Genomic DNA, 19,191 nt, shown 5'->3' with positions numbered 1-19,191 from the left:
CTTTAGGACAATATTGGATTCATTCTAATAAAATGTATTTTCTCCAGCTCTTTTTGGTAGCTGCTGCTAAGTATACTTTTTGTTAATGTTTACGCTCATTTCTTTCTTTTTTTTTTTTTAAAGATTTTATTTATTTGGCAGAGAGACACAGCGAGAGAGGGAACACAAGCAGGGGGAGTGGGAGAGGGAGAAGCAGGCTCCCCGCCGAGCAGGGAGCCCGATGTGGGGCTCGATCCCAGGACCCTGGGATCATGACCTGAGCTGAAGGCAGACACTTAACGACTGAGCCACCCAGGCACGCTGGGTTTACGCTCATTTCTTAATGACCTTATGACCAGCTTTGAGGGCTTTTGCTAATTACAGTAAAATCTCTTTCGACTTTTTGCTAATTTCTGGTAGATCTTGTATTAAATATGTTTATTCCTACACAGTTTTTAAGTTATTCGTCTCAAATGAAGCAACATTTGTAGGTGAATGCTAGAACCACATATGTAAATAAAACTATGAAAAGGCTTAGAAGTTTTTAACATCTGAGATATCTAAGAAGGAAATAGACTGTAAGCTTTGTAGTTTTCTTTGGTTTCAGTCAAAGGTTAAAAACAAATCCGTCTCCTGGCAAATCGTTTAATGGTAGCCACTTCTGAGGGATCTGCAGGGGAAGTCTGAAAAGTGACTGAAATATGTCCCTTCTGCGTCCTTGCCTAATCTAATTTGAGAGCTTCCAAACGTCTCTACCAGCTTCTGTCCCCGAAGCAAACTTCAGTTCCTTACTCTGATTACCATAACGTCAGCAGACCCAGCTTCACTTCCACTTGCTGATAGTACTTACTAGAACGCCCAGAACACAGAGTCATCATGATCTTGCACAGATAGTTCTGTCAAGCTGAGGGCCTTCAAACAGTGTAAGCACTGAGGAATATATTCCTGGAATCATTTTTAAATTAATTGGAAGTGGCACTGCATCACTTAAATTTAGGTCTGAGGTGACAAGAACATCTCTATAACCCTTATTTCCCATTCACTGCAGCTCTAATGGGCTTGGCATCCGGTGGTAAGAGGCACTCGATGTAATGTGGAAGGGCAATTTGGTGACAGAGAGACCAAATCACAGGGACTTGCTCAGTTTAAAACGGGAGGTAATGACCAATGTCGTATTTTGTTTTCTGTGGGGGGGATGTCTAAGGTTGGCCTAAGCCAAGAGGGCGGGAAAAAAAAAAAATTGGCTTTTTTTTGGCATATTGCCAAAATACCTCTTCTAAAAACCCATGAGTTTCTTTTTATAAGTAAAATAGGGCTGCAAGCATTTTATAAAGTGGGAATGTGCAACAATTACTAGAAAAGATAAGCTCTGCCATGAAAGCCTTGTTTCAAAGCCTGACACAAATCAGGCTTAATCACCTCAGGAATGTTACCAGCCTTATTCCACTCGAGGAGAAGTATCCTTGATTTCATTTGGGTTTTCTTTTTCTTTGTCCTTATTTCTAATACTGAGCATAGAAAATTGGACTCCCATGAGCAGATCTCTCTAAATAAAGCACTGTGGAGTGAAGACCTGGTAACCTACGCTTCCCCCCTACGCTTTGTTGTGAAAGGTACCTGTTATTGGTTGGTCACTTAGAAATATCTAAGAATCTATAAAACATTTTTATATGTGTATGTTGATATATTTATATATATTATTATTCATTTACCAGTGTACCCGAAAATGAAGTGGTCACTCAAATTGAATTTTCCTAACTGAATAATTTCTAATAATTTTAAGAAGAAATCTTTTTTTTTTAATGTGTTATGTATCTTTCCACAATGTAGACTGTGCCAAATGTAATTTTACAAGGTTTTGATGACTTAGATATATCAGTTATTGTTTTCTTCTTGTGTTAATGGATTCTGGCCTTTTATAGTTCTTTATTCTTTTTGTAATTTTTCTCAATCCTAGTTTGGCTCTTATTTTTTCCTTCCCCTATTCCATTTACTTCTGAAATGCTGCTGCCTTATTTTATACATTTTATGCTAGGTTCCTTGCTTTGCCCTTAAATTTTCTCCTTCACAGGGTCCATCTGCTCCGGTGGCTTCATCCACACGCAGAAGGCTGCTAGGTCTGCATCTCTAGTCGACCTCTGAGCTCCTTGCCCATACACCCACTTGCCTGGACACTGATGCTTGGATGTCCTGCAGGCATCACGTGTGTTCCCACCTGAATGTTATTTACTGCCCCTCATCCCGTCCCCACCCTGCATCCTACTCCTGGATCACTCACGGTGAACGGCAGCGTCATCCATAGAGCTGCCCAGAGAGAAAAGCTGGATTCTGTTCATGACCACACTCTTTCTCACCCCTGTATCTAATCACTCACCAAGTCTTGTTTCTCCCACACTCCCACTGCCATTGTAGCTGGAGGTGTCTCCCTGTCGCAAGATTGTCACGACGGACCTCTGTTTTCCCTGCCTGCAGCCCAGCCTCTCCATAGTCCTTTCTCAACACTTTGCAAGAGGCTCTGGCCTTCATCTTCCCCAGACTTCTCCCTGCATGTCTTCCTCACTCGGCCTTTCTTATGTCACCCTGGGCGAGTGTCCATGCTGCTCCCAAAGGCCCACCACGGCCATCTGTCAGAGGACCTTGCTCCCAGAATTATCCTCAGCCTTTGCTGAATGTCAGTTTTCCCTCCACTGCAGTGTGTATGGACATGCTCCAGGTTCTCCCGCCTCTACAGATTCTGTCTTGATGTTCCTCATCTTGCTCCACCTGTCAGCCCGTTTGTCTCCTTCCCTTCCCTAGAAAAGATTTCCTGAGCGATCTGCCGTGGTCACTGCCTGCACTCCCCCCCTCTCCCCTCACTTCAGCCTCTTCCCCAGCTGTGGGGGAAACTGCTGGTCAGGGTCCCCATGTCCTCCGTGTTGCCACACCCGGGTCTTCTCTTCATCACCCCATTACTTGACCTCTCAATGATATTTGGCACGGTTGAGCATTCTCTCCTCCACGAAACGCTGTCTCTTGGCTTCTGAGACACCTTCGACCTCACTGGCTATTTTTGCACATCTTTGCTGGCTGCTCCCTGGCAGACCTCTAAACATGGGGCATCCAGTGGCTTTGTATTTGCACCCTTCAGGTTTCTTTCTGTGCTCGGTCCCTCAGTCCCCTCAACTATAGTCCTCGGCATTTTAAACAATCTGATGTCGGATTTGCCCCACAACTGCATGTTGTACATCATCAGTTGTGTGTCCCAGTGCACGCCAGCAACCTGTGTCTTATCCAGAACTCTCGGTTTCCTCACCACCTCCCCTCCCGGCTTGCTGCTCCCCTCGTCTTCACAGTTTCTGCCATTTCAGTGGCTCACTTTTCCCTTGAGAATAAAGTCCAAGTTCCTTGAAATGGTTTGGTCCCTCTGTGATCTGGCTCCTACTTATTCTTTAACCCACTGGTTCTTAATGGGGGCATTTTGACTTCCCCTCCCCACAGAAGAAAGATTTGGCAACATCCACAGACAGTTTTGGTTGTCATAACGGTGGGGGTGCTGGTGGCATCTAGTGGATAGAGGCCAGGGATGCAGCTCAGCGGCCTGCACTGCACAAGACAGGCCCCACAAAGAGGGATCTGGTGCAAATGTCCGCACCGCTGCGCTCGAGAGTCTGGCTGGTTCTCTGTTGCACTCAGAGTTCTAGCCTTGCTGAAAGGCCATGTTCTTCTAGCCTCTGAGCCTTGTCCTTGCTAATGTCCCCACTGAACACTCCTTCCTCTTCCTACTGTTCTGCTGCTGGCTCTGTTCCTTGCCTAGATGGGGTCTTGAGGCAAACTAATCTCTAGCCGTTACAACAGGGAGTTAATCTGTTCTGGCAGTTGTGAGACTGTAAAGGTAATGTAAGTTTCTATCTTCAGGTAAATGTAAGTTTCTACCTAAATTGAGGGTAACTTCGGTGTACAAACATAGTCTTCATATCATTTTGTTTAGATGAATAGAACTGTTATCAAGGACTGTGGTATTATTTCTATTAATCCAACTGCAGAGAATAATTGGAGTGAATTCATAAAACTGCACCCATGCAGTTAAAGCCCAAATCCATAAAATTTAGTTTTGTCAGTTTTAAGCTACGATTTGGGCTATTTAAACACCTACCAGTGAGTTTTAGTTTCTTTGTTTTTCATGTTTTGTGCTTCATTAAAATATTTCCTTTTGAATGATTAATACATGTGGCTCTTTTTTTTTTTTTTTAAGATTTTATTTATTTATTTGAGAGAGAGAATGAGAGACAGAGAGCATAAGAGGGAAGAGGGAAGAGGGCAGAGGAAGAAGCAGACCCCTTGCTGAGCAGGGAGCCCGATGTGGGACTCGATCCCGGGACTCGAGGATCATGACCTGAGCCGAAGGCAGTTGCTTAACCAACTGAGCCACCCAGGTGCCCACATGTGGCTCTTTTAAGTGCATCAAAAATTATGTGTAGATGATGCCTTTAAAGAACAGAAGAAGTGAGATTTGGGTACTTTGTTAGATGAACTTGCCAATTCCTGTTATGATATTTGAATACCATCAATGGAAGTTGACTGCAGTGTTTTGACTTGACAGTCTGCTTTTATCAGGAAACAAAGCTTTGTGGCCCTACTTTTGTCCCTCCCCAGCATTCCTAGTATCACGGACAAAGGAAAATGCTTTAAGGTGCTCGTATTTGTAAAGACCCCCGCACAAGGATTACAAAGTTATATAGATTTTAGTATAAGAGCAATAGAAGCACAGCCCACTAATTCGTCTTAAAACTACAATTTGCATTTTATGATTTTTAAATCACTCAAAGAAGACTTTTAAAATAATTATGTTTATATAATGCTCTGCTTGCTGGTGAGTTTATAGCTTACAATATTAATTAATACTGCTTTCATTGCAGCTTCTCTCTCGCTTTTTTTTTTTTCATATCAGGAGTTTTGTGCAGTGGTTATTTTTTAAAAGCTTTCCAAAGAACAAAACATTTTTTTTTAAAGAATGAAAATATTCTCTCTGCCATTGCATATTTGTTTTACTGTGTTTCTAGCACTGTAGAATTTTTTTCTTTTTGTATGTTCTGACTTGGTAGGTATTGGCTTTGGCTTTGAAAACAGTTAAATCTTTTAGCTTATCCATATCTTTATCTGAAATTTATACATCAGCCTTGCTAAGAAACCCCAAACAGGCCCTACACATTTTACCTACCCCTTAATTTAGAACTTTGGCACCAGGTGGATTCTCCAGCTGTGCCTTCCCATTTCTCTCACCTTTCTGTCCTCTAGCCTTACTTCACTGGGTTCTATACTCGTTCTTTTCTACCGTGAATATTTACTGAATTCACTCACCAAGCTCTGACCTAGAGGGTAGTGATAGGCTCTAAATACAAGGTGATCTCTTTGGAGTGACAAATTCCCAAGTAATTACATTTAATAACGTGTGATAAGTCCTACAATGGAGAGGGGTACAAAAGACTCTGGTGGCATAGGATTTTTAAAAGTCACTTCTGCTTGGGGGATTGAAGACTAAGAGGATGGAATACTTGAACCAGACTCCTAGATAGGAAAAGGGCAGAGGAGCTGGGGTGAGAGTCCACGCAGCAAGAATAGAATGACTTACTTGCAGCCATTGCTTGTCCAGAGACTTGCTGGTCATCTTCATTTCCTGCTTCCTCCCTCCTAAGTGATATAATCAAGCATAATCCTGCCATCAGCTATAATATTATGCTGTATTTTGAATAGATAATTTGAGTTAGGTTTTCCATTCAAAAGGAATAAAGAGCCACCGAAGACAGGTCATTAGGGAGCTGTCTGGCTGTATTTATTTAGCTTTGCACATCTTTGAGTAGACCTAAATCTGCTCTGGAGGTCATGTACATCTCTTTGTCTTTCTTAGTTCTTCCCTTCTTATCTCAAGACTTACTGTAAATAAAAAGCTGCTTTGTTTGAGGTATTTTTATTTTGGAGAGTGTTATTTTCTCAAAATTGATTTAGTTGTGGCTAAGGGGAAAAACTGAAGAGGCAGCTGTCAGAGATTTTATTTCTGAAGAGGTTCAAACTCTAGAAAGAAAATTACTTTAGAAAGAAGTCATCTAGCTAAGAGTCTTTATGTGCTTGAATTTCGTCCTCAAGAACACTTACCTTAGAAAATGACTTGACTGGTCAAAGGAATCATTATAGGAAGAAGGTGGGAACAGGCATCAGGTTAAAACATTTCAGTTATGAATGGGATAAAAGAAACCGTCAAAAGTTGGTCTTTTAAAAGGATCCCTCTAAGATGTTAGCCATCATTAAATAAAGATGATCATTTTAAAAATTCCAGTTTTCAGTTTGACAAATGGTTACCATAAGTCTGACCACCATTGTGGAGAGGACTCAGGTATGTGGTGCTCTCACCATGGTGTGTGTCATGGAGCTTGTGACCCCATACTCTCTAAATGGGGTGTCTGGTCCCTGCTATAGTGCCGAGTCACACTGAAACAGGATTGCAAGAACTCCACTAATAGCCACACTTTTCCAGCCCTCACCAACTCCTTTGCTTATTATTCCTGTCTTTCTGGATGGCATTTCAGTGGCGGAAAGAATAAGAATAGCTTTCCAAGGCCAAAATATGAAATATTCATTTTGTCAAGATTTGGTGTTCTGAAACTGAAATGCTTTTGCTTGTTTGTTTGTTTTCTGACTGGGAGGGGGCTGTGAATGCTAAGAGCCCTATTAAGGAAAAGCATATTGCTTGCTTAGAAGGAGAGGAGAACTTTGAGGAATGATTATATGGTCAGAATTCTATTTACAAGTGGGGAGAAAGTGCCATTATTTTTATTTGGACTTTTGTAGTTTACTGGGTTTATTAGAGGATATATATTTCATCAGATGTAAAGCTGCTATCTTCTTAGTAACTTCCAAGGAAGTCCATAAGACTGACCAGAGAAATGCAGAGGAAGGCAAGATATACTGATGCCCTGTTGTGTACTGGCTAATACTTGTTTTACTGTTTTAATCAGTTATCTGATTTGTGCGTTGGCCAAAATTTGCCATTTTAAGGACATTTAAGATCTGTCTTCATTTTAATAGAAGGCTATCGCCCCACCTGTCGACTTGAGAAGTCGTTTTTAATCAGGACTCTGAATCACAAGCTTTCCTTTGGCATGAGAAAGAAGTAACAGCGTCTCGCCGTTGAGTTTTCGCTGTTGGACTAGCTAGCGCACAGTCGGCCACTTCACCTGTTGTCAGCTGCTGTGACTTCCCCACAGCTGTGGGTCATGGTCGTGACTGCTACAAAGGCAGTGGGACCTTTCCAAATAGAAAGTTCTCAAATTGGATACAACATAAAACAGGAGCCCCACTTCTCCTACAGATGCAGAGAAATGGTGAAGGCGACCATTTGGAGACAGAGCACACACACCTTATTCTTCCCGGCAGGGATACAGTTCAGAAAACTTAACCCTATTTTTATCTGTACTTACTGGGATTATTTTTACTTGGCATCTGTAGCAAAAATAGAAAATCAGTAATCCCAGGGATCTGTGTTGAGCCATCATACACGTTAAAGATTGCAGAGAATTCGTGTTTATAAAACTTTCACTCCCGAATTGATTTGCTAGAGAAGCCCTTTTCCCACCCCAGTCCGAGGCGAGTACTTTCCTGGAGGCCCTTGAGATGTCCCGCGGGCTGGCCGCCAAGTGCAGCCGCAGTAGGGGCTGCGGGGCCCTCCGGCACCACGGCCTCGCGCAGCCGCAGTAGTGGCCTGAGGGGCCTCCCAACAGCCACGGGCTTGCGCAGCCGCAGTAGCAGGCGGAGGGGCGTCTAACGGTTACCAGGCGCCTTCCTTCACACCTCAGAGCTTGTCTCTCATTTCCTTCGGTTCTCTTCCTCCATCTCTGGAGTAAGTGGCCATGAGATGGGCTGTGGGAGTCCTGCGGGCCGGCCGGAGAGTAGGCGCTGGGAGAGTGAATTCGCCGTGTCCCCGCCGGCCGGGGGGCCTCCCGCTCACGGGCGCCTGGGCCGTCACCCCCGTGTCCAAGATGGCAACCGTCAGGTGTGAGCTTATCAAGAATTTTACTTCCGAGGAGGCCGTTCATCACAACAAGGTCTCCATTATAGGAACCGGATCGGTTGGCATGGCCTGTGCTATCAGCATCCTGTTAAGGGGCTTGACCGATGAACTCGCCCTTGTGGATGTTAATGAAGACAAACTGAAGGGTGAGACAATGGATCTTCAGCATGGCAGCCCTTTCGTGAAAATGCCGACTATTGTGTCCAGCAAAGATTACCTTGTCACTGCAAACTCCAGCCTCGTGGTCATCACAGCAGGGGCACGCCAGGAAAAAGGGGAGACACGCCTTAATTTAGTCCAGCGAAATGTGGACATCTTTAAATTAATGATTTCCAGCATCACCCAATATAGCCCTCGCTGCAAAATGATTGTTGTTTCCAATCCAGTGGATATATTAACTTATGTGACCTGGAAGTTGAGTGAATTTCCCCAAAACCGTGTTATTGGAAGCGGTTGTAATCTGGACACTGCCCGTTTCCGTTTCTTGATTGGGCAGAAGCTTGGTATCCACTCTGAGAGCTGTCATGGGTGGGTCCTTGGAGAGCATGGAGACTCGAGTGTTCCTGTGTGGAGTGGAGTGAACGTCGCCGGTGTCCCTCTGAAGAATCTGAACTCAGATATAGGCACTGATCAAGATCCTGAGCAGTGGAAAAATGTCCACAAAGATGTGATTGCTAGTGCCTATGAGATTATTAAAATGAAAGGTTATACTTCTTGGGCCATTGGCCTATCTGTAGCTGATTTAACAGAAAGTATTTTGAAGAATCTTAGAAGAGTGCATCCAGTTTCCACCATAATTAAGGGTCTCTATGGAATAAACGAAGAAGTATTCCTCAGTGTTCCATGTATCTTGGGAGAGAGTGGTATTGCAGACCTTATAAAGATAAAGCTGACCACTGAAGAACAGGCTTGTCTGAAGAAGAGTGCAGAAACACTTTGGGAAATCCAGAAGGAGCTCAAGCTTTAAAGTTGCTTGAAACTACCTTTCTGAAGTTACTGAAGGGATAGTAATTAACAGGGTTTTGTATGTCTAATTTTTTTTTATAAGCTTGAATTTCTAGAAGTTGGAAACAGGAAAGGAAGTAGAGTGAGTTACCTGTTTATTTAGCCCCCCAGCTTTTTTATTTAGTATCCCGATGTCAGGATGATTTTTTTCCCCCACAATTATTAAGTGATTGCATCAAAGAAGGTGTTTTTGTACCACTAATATAGCAGTACTTGCTGTGTGTGTGTGGTTGCGGTTGCTCTTTGGTCCAAAAAGGATTAGGATGTAGGTGTTTGTGTTACAGAAATGATAATTTTCATTAAGTACATGTTCTTTCATTCTGGATGGCTTATACTTACTGTGTTCATTTATATACTGTTTTTAAGATGTTGTAATTTCCTCTACAATGTAAAAATAAATGTACATACAGAAGTACTTTCTGTATTGGAGCCGTCAGCTGTCTTCATTCCCCTGTGACTATCAGCTGGGCCTTAAAAAAAAAGGCATTATAAAACGGAGGCTGTGAGTAGGTCCTGTTTGTTGGGGGGGAGGGGCACACACATGCTCGTGTATGGATGCCAGTGAAGCAGGATCATTAGGTTAAAATATGAAAAAAGGAGTGATCTGGTTGGTAGCACTTATAAAGAGTTTAATGCAGTAAAATGTAAAGCTTTTAGAAAGAGGCCTGACAGATGGCAAGTGTTACTGTCATTTGTTCAGCAGGGAAAGGAAACATACTTAAATTTTGGAGTTGATAAAAACAAAGCCTGACTAAAATTATTTTAGAACTGGCTCTGAGATCCTGACCTGTTAGCACGTTAAATCAGGAAGCGTGTTACAGACTGTTCTTGTTAGGCCTGGTTTTATCAGCAGAGTGGGCCCTGGCCCTAAGATGCTCCAGGGTCATCCCTGTTGCTCAGTTTACTTCACATTAACAGAAAGCTCTTGTTTTTGAATTTTGCCCTGTTGTTAATCATTGTCATAAAAATTGGTTATTTTAATGAGTACTTCAGAGATTTTATTTCTCAGAAAGTTACACATTCACTTTTTATTCCTAAATCAGTTGACTTTACTATAGATTCTAGACTATGCATGTGATACAGTGTGGGTTTAGGAGAAAGTGAAGCTGCTTATCAGACCTTTACCTAAATGATATACTAATAACTTAGAAAATAAGATTTTTTTAAAAGATCTGTTTATTTTAGAGAGCGAGCCCATGCAGGAGGGGCAGAGGTATAGGGAGAGAGAATCTCAAGCGGACTCTGCTGAGTACAGAGCCTGACACAGGGCTCCATCTCACGACCTTGAGATCACGACCTGAGCTGAAGCCAAGAGTCGGATGCTTCACCAGCTGCACCACCCAGGTGCCCTGAGAAAGATTTTTAAATTCATGTTAGCTTTCCTAATGCAATTGAATATTAAATAATATGGTGTGTTCAAACATATCTCAGGATCCATGTGGATATCTGCAGGGCTAAACAAAATTGAAAGGTATCAGCATCTCCTCTCTAAAGTCAGTCCTGGGGCGCCTGGGGGGGCTCAGTTGGTTAAGGGTCTGCCTTTGCCTCAGGTCATGATCCCAGGGTCCTGGGATCAAGTCCCACATTGGGCTTCCTGCTCGGAGGAGAGTCTGCTTCTCCCTCTTCCTGCCACTCCCCCTGCTTGTTCTCTCTCTCTCTCTGACGAATAAATTTAAAAAAATAAAATAAGCCAGTCCTGCTTAGTTGATAGACCTAGAACAGCAATTCACCCCAAAAAATGACCCTTTACCATAGTGATCAGAACTCCCATACTATTTTATTGGAAACATCTAGAAATATTCTGATTACCCAGGAAGTAGTATCATATAATGGGACTAATTGTTGTACTGAGCTCTCTGAAAGTGGGGAGAATGGTGGTTTGGTGGTTCCAGCTGATTCTAAGAGCTATTTAAGCTTAACTGCACAGAGTTTCTCTTCCCTTTTGTCCAGCCCTTGAGTTTTTATTCAGCCATGTTTCGGCCAAGTTTAGTGTAATTTTGAGGGGGATCAGAGAATGCCCTAGGTCTGTTTTGTAATTCTTTTCACTATGTCAGTCAGGATAGGCTGGGTTATACTACATTGAAAAAACAGTCTCCAGATGTGTAGCTTAAAATAACAACGGTTTATTTCTCTTGTAAAATCCACTGTGGGTTTACTTGAGTCTCTAGGGGAGCTGTCCTACACAAGGTGGCTTCGTACCTCAGATTGTTTTGATCTTGAGACACCTCTGTAGTAACACAGGATTCCATTATTTCCATGGAAAGGTAAGAGTGGCCTGGAAACAGCTGCAGTTAAATGCTTCACCTTGCAAGTGATGCACATTTCTTTTGCCAGAACTAGTCATGTGGTTACCTAACTTCAAGAGGGTGGAGAAGTATAACCTCCCTATATCGAGAAGTACATGATCTCTGGTTATCAGTGAACATTGATAATAATCTGCCATACCATTCTAAATAAAATAGTAGCCATTGTAAGAGTATATATGCTTTTGAAGTCATTTTTAGTGTAAGAGGGTGTGTGATTAGAGGTTATAGAGGTACCAAGTCTTTCCAGGTCACAGAACCAGCGTGGCTATGGAGAAAGAGCCTGGGACATCATTCAGTCAGTTGTACTTAGAAAGCACGTCACCATGGCTGGGTTAACCTCTCTGACCTCTGGTTTCTCATATGTAAAGTGGTGGTTCTCATTTCTGCCACATAGAATTATAAACACTAAATAATAGCCTGATGCTTGGTACAGTGCCTGGCACCTAGGTAATCTCAAATGGCAGACATTTTTATTCCTGTTCAAGTAACAGTTATAGTCTTATTCTATTTTATGGAAAAGCTGCATTTCCAGGTTTTTCAAAATTACTCTTGGCACCAGAATTATTGACATATCCAAAGGCTTTCTTATCAGTTGGTTCTATAAAGCTTTCATCATTCTACCTCCGGCACTGAAGTCCTGCAAGAGGTAATTGAAGTTAAATGAGCTAGTCAATGGCAAAGACATTTTACAACTTGAGCTTTTAATTCCAAATAACTGCTTATTTTTTTAAGAATAGATGCTCTAAGGGTTTTCTCAAATTAATTGGGTACATATCCTGAGCTTTTAAGGAGTTTTTCAGCACACCATATATTAGACCAAAAGTCTTCATGTTTTTTTTCCTGCCAAGACATGCATGATAAATGTGCAGCAGTATCCCGTGTTTCACTCCTGGCATACTAGCTATATGGCCCTTCAAAAAGCTGGTGTAATGTGAATGAGAGTAACATTATTAGAGGCATAATCTTGAATCTGTTCTAATATCTAAAAAGTTGCTCCTACCCGGTCTTCAGAATGTCCATATTAGTGACAAAGTACTTATAATAGGTTTCCCAACTGTCATGACATTGTATTTGAGAACTGCCTTCAGAAAGTATACTTTCTGATCATATGACAACCCATCACTGTCGGACACAAACACTGGGACTTAAGGATGAGGTTCTTGAGCAGTAGGCTCGTTGCCCAGGGGGTGCCGTTCCTGTCTTAGTCTTTGTGGAGGGCAGCGCCTGGAGTTGGGCAGTACACACAGTGGCCCTGTTTAGAAGGGTAGCCCTGTGACCCATAGCCAAGGTCAGATTCTCCCTGGTCAGAGGAAAGAGGGCAAGAGGAGAGAAGAGATCCCAGAGTTTGCAAAATGCTGCAGAGTAAAACTGAGTTACTGGATAGAGACTAGTTCCCAGCATGCCCCAACCTCACCAAACTTTTGGGATATAAGGTAGGGCATGGCTTATGGCAATAGCTGTCATTGTTATTGTGGAATCCAGTACATTGGTGTTATAATTAAATTTGCTTAAATTAACTTAACCCCTAAATCTTTTCAAGCACATTTTTAAGCAGGAGAAGGTTCTATTGGCCTGTGATAGAGTATCACTGATAAGACCAACACCTCTGAACTGCATATCAGAAATTGACAGAGGTAAAAAAAAAAAAAAAAGCTTTCATTTCCTATCCATATAACAAAAATAGAACAAACTTAAAAATCTGCTGTGGAAACCCTTGTTTAAGGCAACATGAAGCCCTGTTTATAACCTAAATGTGGACTCTGGGTTTCCATTTCCACAGCTGTAAAATTAAAGAAGAGGCCTAAATGGTGTTCTTTATCTACTTGCCTCCCTTCCTTTACTTCTCTTTGAAGCCTGTCTATTCCTAATTGGCTCTTTTTCAGATATGATTCCTTCCGGTGGTTCAGTAACTCATTTATGACTCTGGGAGCAAGTAAATGTTACAATACTTGGGAAATTAAAGACAAGAAAAAAAAAATCAGTCCAAGAGGAGGAAATGAGAACACAGGTCCCCATGCTGAAGTAGAGCAGTGACTCTACTCCCCAGACCTCATCTGCGTTCCCCAGCTTCTCCCTTCTCAGCAACTGCCCATGTTCCACATCCCTGAGAAGGTGAAATGGTAAATGATTCTCTTCATGTCCTCACTCTCTGACTCCCCATTTGAAAACTGTCGTTAGGTTTAGTTGTGACAGATGTTCAACCAGTAAAGGTGAAGGGAAAGAACTAGGCAGCACATTGCAGACCCTGGCCAGAGAGGTCTTTGAACTGAGAAAGTCTATGCAAAAGATTCCTCAACGGGGCCATGTTGGTATTTTAGACAACGCAATTCTTTTTTTTTTTTTTTTTAGATTTTATTTATTTATTTGAGAGAGAGCACGAGGGAGAGGGAGAAGCAGGCTCTCTGCTGAGCAGGGAGCCTGATGTGGGGCTCGATCCCAGGACCCCAGGATCATGACCAGAGCCGAAGGCAGACGCTTAATGGACTGAGCCACCCAGGTGTCCCCAAAGCAATATGTTAGATATTTAGAATCTGCCCCCCTCCCGTGCAAATAGCAGTTCCCTGTGATTTTGACAACCAAAATGGCATGACACGATTTGAGAACTGCTGTTTGGAACTACAGTTCCAACCCCTCCCCAGTACTGCCTCTAGTCGACAACCTCTCATGAAGGATTCGCCACAGTACAAGCTAGAGAGCTGCATGGGAGACAGGGATAGGGAGAGACATACGTGCCATGGACTGGTGTCTGGGACCCAAACATTGGGATGGTTGGCATGGACCTCCTACAGACTACATAGAATGGGTAACCTTATGGATCTCCCAATGTCAAAATACTTAGACCAAATGATATTGAACTACAAGTAATGCTTTAACAAACCCACCATATTATCCATGTGAACTTTGTTTTTGGAACACAACACTGATGATGCTATAATGACAATAGCTAATATATATTGAGCGCCCCCATGTGGTAGGTGCTGTGCTTTCATCCTCACCACCCTGTAAGCAGGTAATGATCGCCATTCTACACATATGCAATCTACTGCTTAGAGAGAGGAAGCAGTTTTCCCAAGTAGTGGAGTTAGGATTTGAACAGTGAGGTCTGTCTGATCCCAGAGTCCGTGCTGCTAATAGCTGCAGCGAATGCCTAGGAACTGACAAGTCCTGAACACGACCCACTTGCTGAATTTAGAAACAAGGTAAGGAATCGGCTTCAAAATGAAGTGAAATGAAAAAACATTAGCCGACTCTCAAAATAACCACTCCAGGAAATGACTTGGTGCTGTCAGTGAGTCCCCGGTGCTTCACAGGTCTGACTGAGGGGATCCATATCCTTGAGAAATGCAGTTAGGATATGGCTGATGAGAATATCGTAACACAGCGCTGTACTGCTGAAGTGATACCTTCACAGCAGGACCAGATAGATTAAAATAATGAATCAAACTGTGTGGCTGGGACTATCTAATGTAAAGATTATCCAACTCCCATAAATGAGTGTTGCCCTCCCTTCGGGCCGTGCGCTCCGTACGTGGAGCCAGGTGCTCTGGGCTGACACTGCGTATTGAAGATCTTCAGCCCCCTGCCCCAGCTCTTGGGTTCCAGATCCACCTCTGCCGGTAAAACCTCTACACAGATTCTTCAACGCTGTCTGGCATATGAGAACATTCTAGTTTATCTGCCATCCACTGGTTCATTCTTTATTAACCTCCTACTGAGTTTCTTCTCTCCACTTCTTCCTTTTGGCTCCAAAATTCTTGGTATATTTAAGATAAACAGAAACCCCCCTCCCCCAAAAGAAACCCCAGAACTCCCATTCTCCCATCTTTATATATGAAAGCCAACAATACACAGCATTCTTCTGGTAGGAAATAAATATCATGGAGGGTTGACAAGTTAAATTATGTTGCCTTCCAGATTCAGAATGGCGTTTTATGTTAATTGAAAGCCCATAGATAAATACTTGGAAGAAGAAAAGAGGTGTCTCATTTCCTTTTAAGGTAGCTGGAGCAATCTTTACCTTTTATTGTACCCACAAGCAATGAAGCATCACTCGGGCAGCAACAGGGTCTCTCTCTAATTTCTTTGGCTCTTTTCCCCTTCTTTTAATTTTGATGACTGATTTTTCTTCTTCTTTCAGATGAAAGACTTTCGAAGGAAACTGCAATCAATATTTCCAGCAATTCCCAAGAACTCCGAATCTTCTCTTGAGTGGGAGGAAACATTGAAATCCAAATGAGATGAGCATGGTGGGGAAAGTCTAAAACTGTCATGGCAAGGGTAGATTTGGAGATGCCACAGAAGCAAAGGGACTCCCCTGATTTGTCATCAGCAACATGTGCCTTGGTGACTGAACCCACGGGATGGATGGCGTTCAGTGTCCACACAGGAGGCCCACAGTCTGTGTGCTTTACTTTAACATTGATGTGGCGTGTGTGTGTATTAAGGTTGTCCCAAAATTAGGAGGATCCTTTCAAAGTAATTATATGGATAAGTTCTTGGTGGAGAAGATCCCAAGGGAAATACTTCTGTTAGTAACAGCTAAAACCAAGTTTTGTACCTGAAAAAAAAATGTAAAATAACAGACGATGGAAAATCTTTATAGACAAACTCCTACCAGCACTGGTACCTCAGTGTGTCTAATTAAATGAGTTTCCACAGCCTTTCTTGTTGGTATGTGATTGTCAGGACATGGAAGGCTCCCTCCTGTTAGGCCAACTCCACAGTGACAGGTGAACAGGGAAACCCTGTCTGTCAGGCCCCAGCAGGTGTGTCCTGTTGTCCTGAATGCAGCCCTAGATTTGCACCTGCTCGTCAGTTAGCTGATGAGCTCACCTCAAGGCCCTGGAAATTCTCAGACATAGAGAAGCAGCAGCCAGTAACAGATTATGCTAACCTGAAAAGGTAGTCATCTAAAATAATAATGATATAACGGATATAACACGTTCTTTTTTGAGAAGTTGGTTCTGTGTCCCTAAACATTGACTAATAGTTTGTAGTTTTATCTCAATTGTTAATGTAAAAATAGGCCAGTTATCACCTATCTTAAATATTTTTAACCAGAAAGTTACCTAGGTATTAAGTCTCAATATTAAGTAGTTAGTTCTGCCACCTCATGGATTCTTACACATAGGCCCAGCCCTTTCCTGTCCTCCATGATATCTTAGAGAAAACAGAGGATAATGCCTACATGCAATTATTTTTACTGGAGATGAACATTTTTTAAAGAAAGTACTTTAATATGTCAGTATATCCCAAAAAATATGGTTGGATATCAGTAGTGCAATTTCTTCATAATTACTTAGGCTCTAATTAGCAATCCAGTTTAATAAAGTACATTTGAAATTTTTCTGTTATAATGAAACCTTTTAGTTCTAAGGAAAATTTTTAAATGAAATGTCAAGTGCATAATGTAACATTTTTCTCTGGACCGCGTTACCCTGTTAAAGTTGCTGTGTTGTTAATTAATTAAACAGGTGTAAGCAGCATCTGGGATTCATATGTAACCTGTTAAAAATCCAGGACTAAAAGGAAAGAACTGTGGAATTTATCAGGGCATGTGGAGTAGCTAAAACTCTTCACCCAGCTTTCATTTTTAACTAAATCTCTGCTAAGAAAAGATTTCTAGCCTCTGAATGGGAGGAAGGAAGGAAAGGCAAGAGCCAAACTGAACAGGTTGTGTCCATATTACTGGCCTGAGTCTAGGAGCATGGTGGGTATGTTCCATTCCCACAGGCCTGGGACATGGGAGGCCTGAGGAATGAATGTTCGGACACATACCTCTGTGGCATGCCTCATGTTTACAAACCCTTCTCATATATGTCTGTCGTCCTTGAGGGATGGCAAGGTGGCCCCATAAGAATGATCGTGAATCACCTGCAGAGGGAAGGTTGACAGGGACAGACTCCCTAGAATACACCAGGCGTAGGCTGCAGTTGCATTTTAAAAGCAGAAATGAAGTAACACAGATGAAAGTTTAAAGGAAAACAAGCAATATGACTGAAGTGATATTTTTCTACAGTCAAAACTCAGAAGATTTAGTCATTTGTTTATTGCTTTTATACCAGAGGCATATTGTTAAATTGGTTAATGGGAAGGAAAAATGTTTAACAGATAATGTTATTCTTTATGTGAAGTACCATCTGTGTATTGAGTACTGAATGTTCCTGGATATGGAAGAGAGGAAATGTTACGGAATTTCAAGTTTGCCTTCTTTGCTGTCTTTATCTTGGGTAGAGTATGACAAACATAATCACATTTATCTCCTGGAGCATAGAGAGTTTTAATCACCCTATTAACCAGGATGACATTTTTCACAGACTTAAAAAGGAATAGAACAGACATTATCTCCCCATAAGCAATCCATTTCATGGAGGCTGAGCACTAGAAATTTTTTAAAGGATGGATGACACAAGCCATTTCCATTTCATGCGTAAGCCAACATTAAGGCGGCTTTCCATAAGAATGTTGCTTACGCTGGTTGAGCGTTAAGCTTTACGTTTAGAATCTCAGCACCAAAAGAGCTATTAGAGAAAGCAATATAGAGAAAATGCGATGGGCAGGGCGGGGCGACTTCCTAGGCCTCAGGATTCATTCATGGAAAAAAAAAAAACACATGTATTCCGGGAAGTTATTGCTACCCCATAAAAACGTATCCATGGGCTGCTCTTATCTTCAGAGTCAAGAAAATATGATTTCTAAACAACCCCAGAATGAAAAATAGGGCACAGGAAGGGCCTCACATGATGCCGAGCTGCCCATCTCCACAAGAAACCGGGATTCTAATGATCCGGAGTTGGAGTGAGCCGCTGCGGGGCCCAGCAGCACTGAGGTGTGACCACAAGTGACCCTCGTTCTGTCGGACTGACACAGGCCGACGTCGGAAAAACCTTGCTTAGTGCTCAGTCAAAAGGTGGCACCTAATCACCTCCTCTGTCATACATTCTGCTTCGCTTCATGGACAGTATGGGACTCAACTTGCAAATTAATCATGGAGGTTTCCTAAGGGGAAAATATAAGAAATTAAGAAAAAAAAGAAGCCCATGGGGACAAAAGTAATTAAAATCCACTGAATTTAGCTGTTTCACTTGGGGCAAAATTTAATCTCTCCTAGGTGTGGTTCATGGAGAATATTGTATATTGTCACCAATTTTCATGTATCTTCTTTAAAAATAAAGCAAATAGTTAAGTATAAAGTAAAATCAGCCAGGTAGACTATAAAATTATTTCTCCAAATAGTTAAATTTCTCACGAAAGGCAGTAAAATACAGATTCTTATAGTATTTTACCATATTCAAGTGAGATGCTTTTCCTTTCTGCCAAGAGCCATTGAATAATATGTCAAGTATTGGGGTTTCTATATTGGTGTTATCAGGATTAATTATCAAAGGCTGTGCTTACATAAGAGGAAAGTAAGCATCTCTTGCAAGCAGTGACATTGATCTGTAATAATGAGTGAGGCTGTTAGCAAATTCTGTCTGATGGTAGATAACTCAGTTTGGGAGAAAATTAGACCAAGAAGCACATAGAGCTCAACTTTTCTGCCCAAGTAGTAGAGTGATTCAGGACCTAATCTGTATTTCTCATAGAAGCTTGCCTCATTATCATTTGGTGAGGCATCACTTAATTAAAAAAAAAAAGAACACAAAACAATAGTGAACACAGGCAAGAGATCATGTGAACGTTCTCAATGACAGAAGGGTAAAAGCCATTTTTTTTTTTTAAATTTTATTTTGAAAGAAAGTGCGCAATCAAGCATGAGCTGGGGAGGCGGGTGGCGGGGGGGCAGAGAGCCCGATGTAGGGCTCGATCCCAGGACCCTGAGATCATGACCTGAGCCACAGGCAGATGCTTAACCAACTG

The 19,191-nt window shown here is 42.1% G+C and overlaps 2 protein-coding genes across 3 annotated transcripts in view; both read left to right on the top strand.

The window, feature by feature from the left end:
- Positions 1 to 15,513, top strand: part of LOC102734680 (L-lactate dehydrogenase A-like 6B) — a 21,912-nt gene extending 6,399 nt beyond the window's left edge. The window contains exon 2 of one of the 2 annotated variants that reach the window (XM_081829201.1): positions 7,039 to 15,513. In XM_081829201.1, the coding sequence (XP_081685327.1) occupies positions 7,860 to 8,987 (1,128 nt within the window). In that variant the 5' untranslated portion in view covers positions 7,039 to 7,859 and the 3' untranslated portion in view covers positions 8,988 to 15,513. The remainder of the gene's footprint in view (positions 1 to 7,038) is intronic. The other variant, XM_081829202.1, reaches the window with a different exon arrangement.
- Positions 1 to 15,992, top strand: part of TMEM242 (transmembrane protein 242) — a 28,766-nt gene extending 12,774 nt beyond the window's left edge. The window contains exon 4 of the mRNA XM_006749565.3: positions 15,470 to 15,992. Within this exon, the coding sequence (XP_006749628.2) occupies positions 15,470 to 15,568 (99 nt within the window). The 3' untranslated portion in view covers positions 15,569 to 15,992. The remainder of the gene's footprint in view (positions 1 to 15,469) is intronic.
- Positions 15,993 to 19,191: the final 3,199 nt, after the last annotated feature.

This window comes from Leptonychotes weddellii, chromosome 8 (assembly GCF_054177405.1).
Source record: "Leptonychotes weddellii isolate Sample4059 chromosome 8, ASM5417740v2, whole genome shotgun sequence".
NCBI classification, from domain to species: domain Eukaryota; kingdom Metazoa; phylum Chordata; class Mammalia; order Carnivora; family Phocidae; genus Leptonychotes; species Leptonychotes weddellii.
Note: the sequence above shows the minus strand (reverse complement) of the source record. Positions and strands in the feature narration are given on the sequence as shown.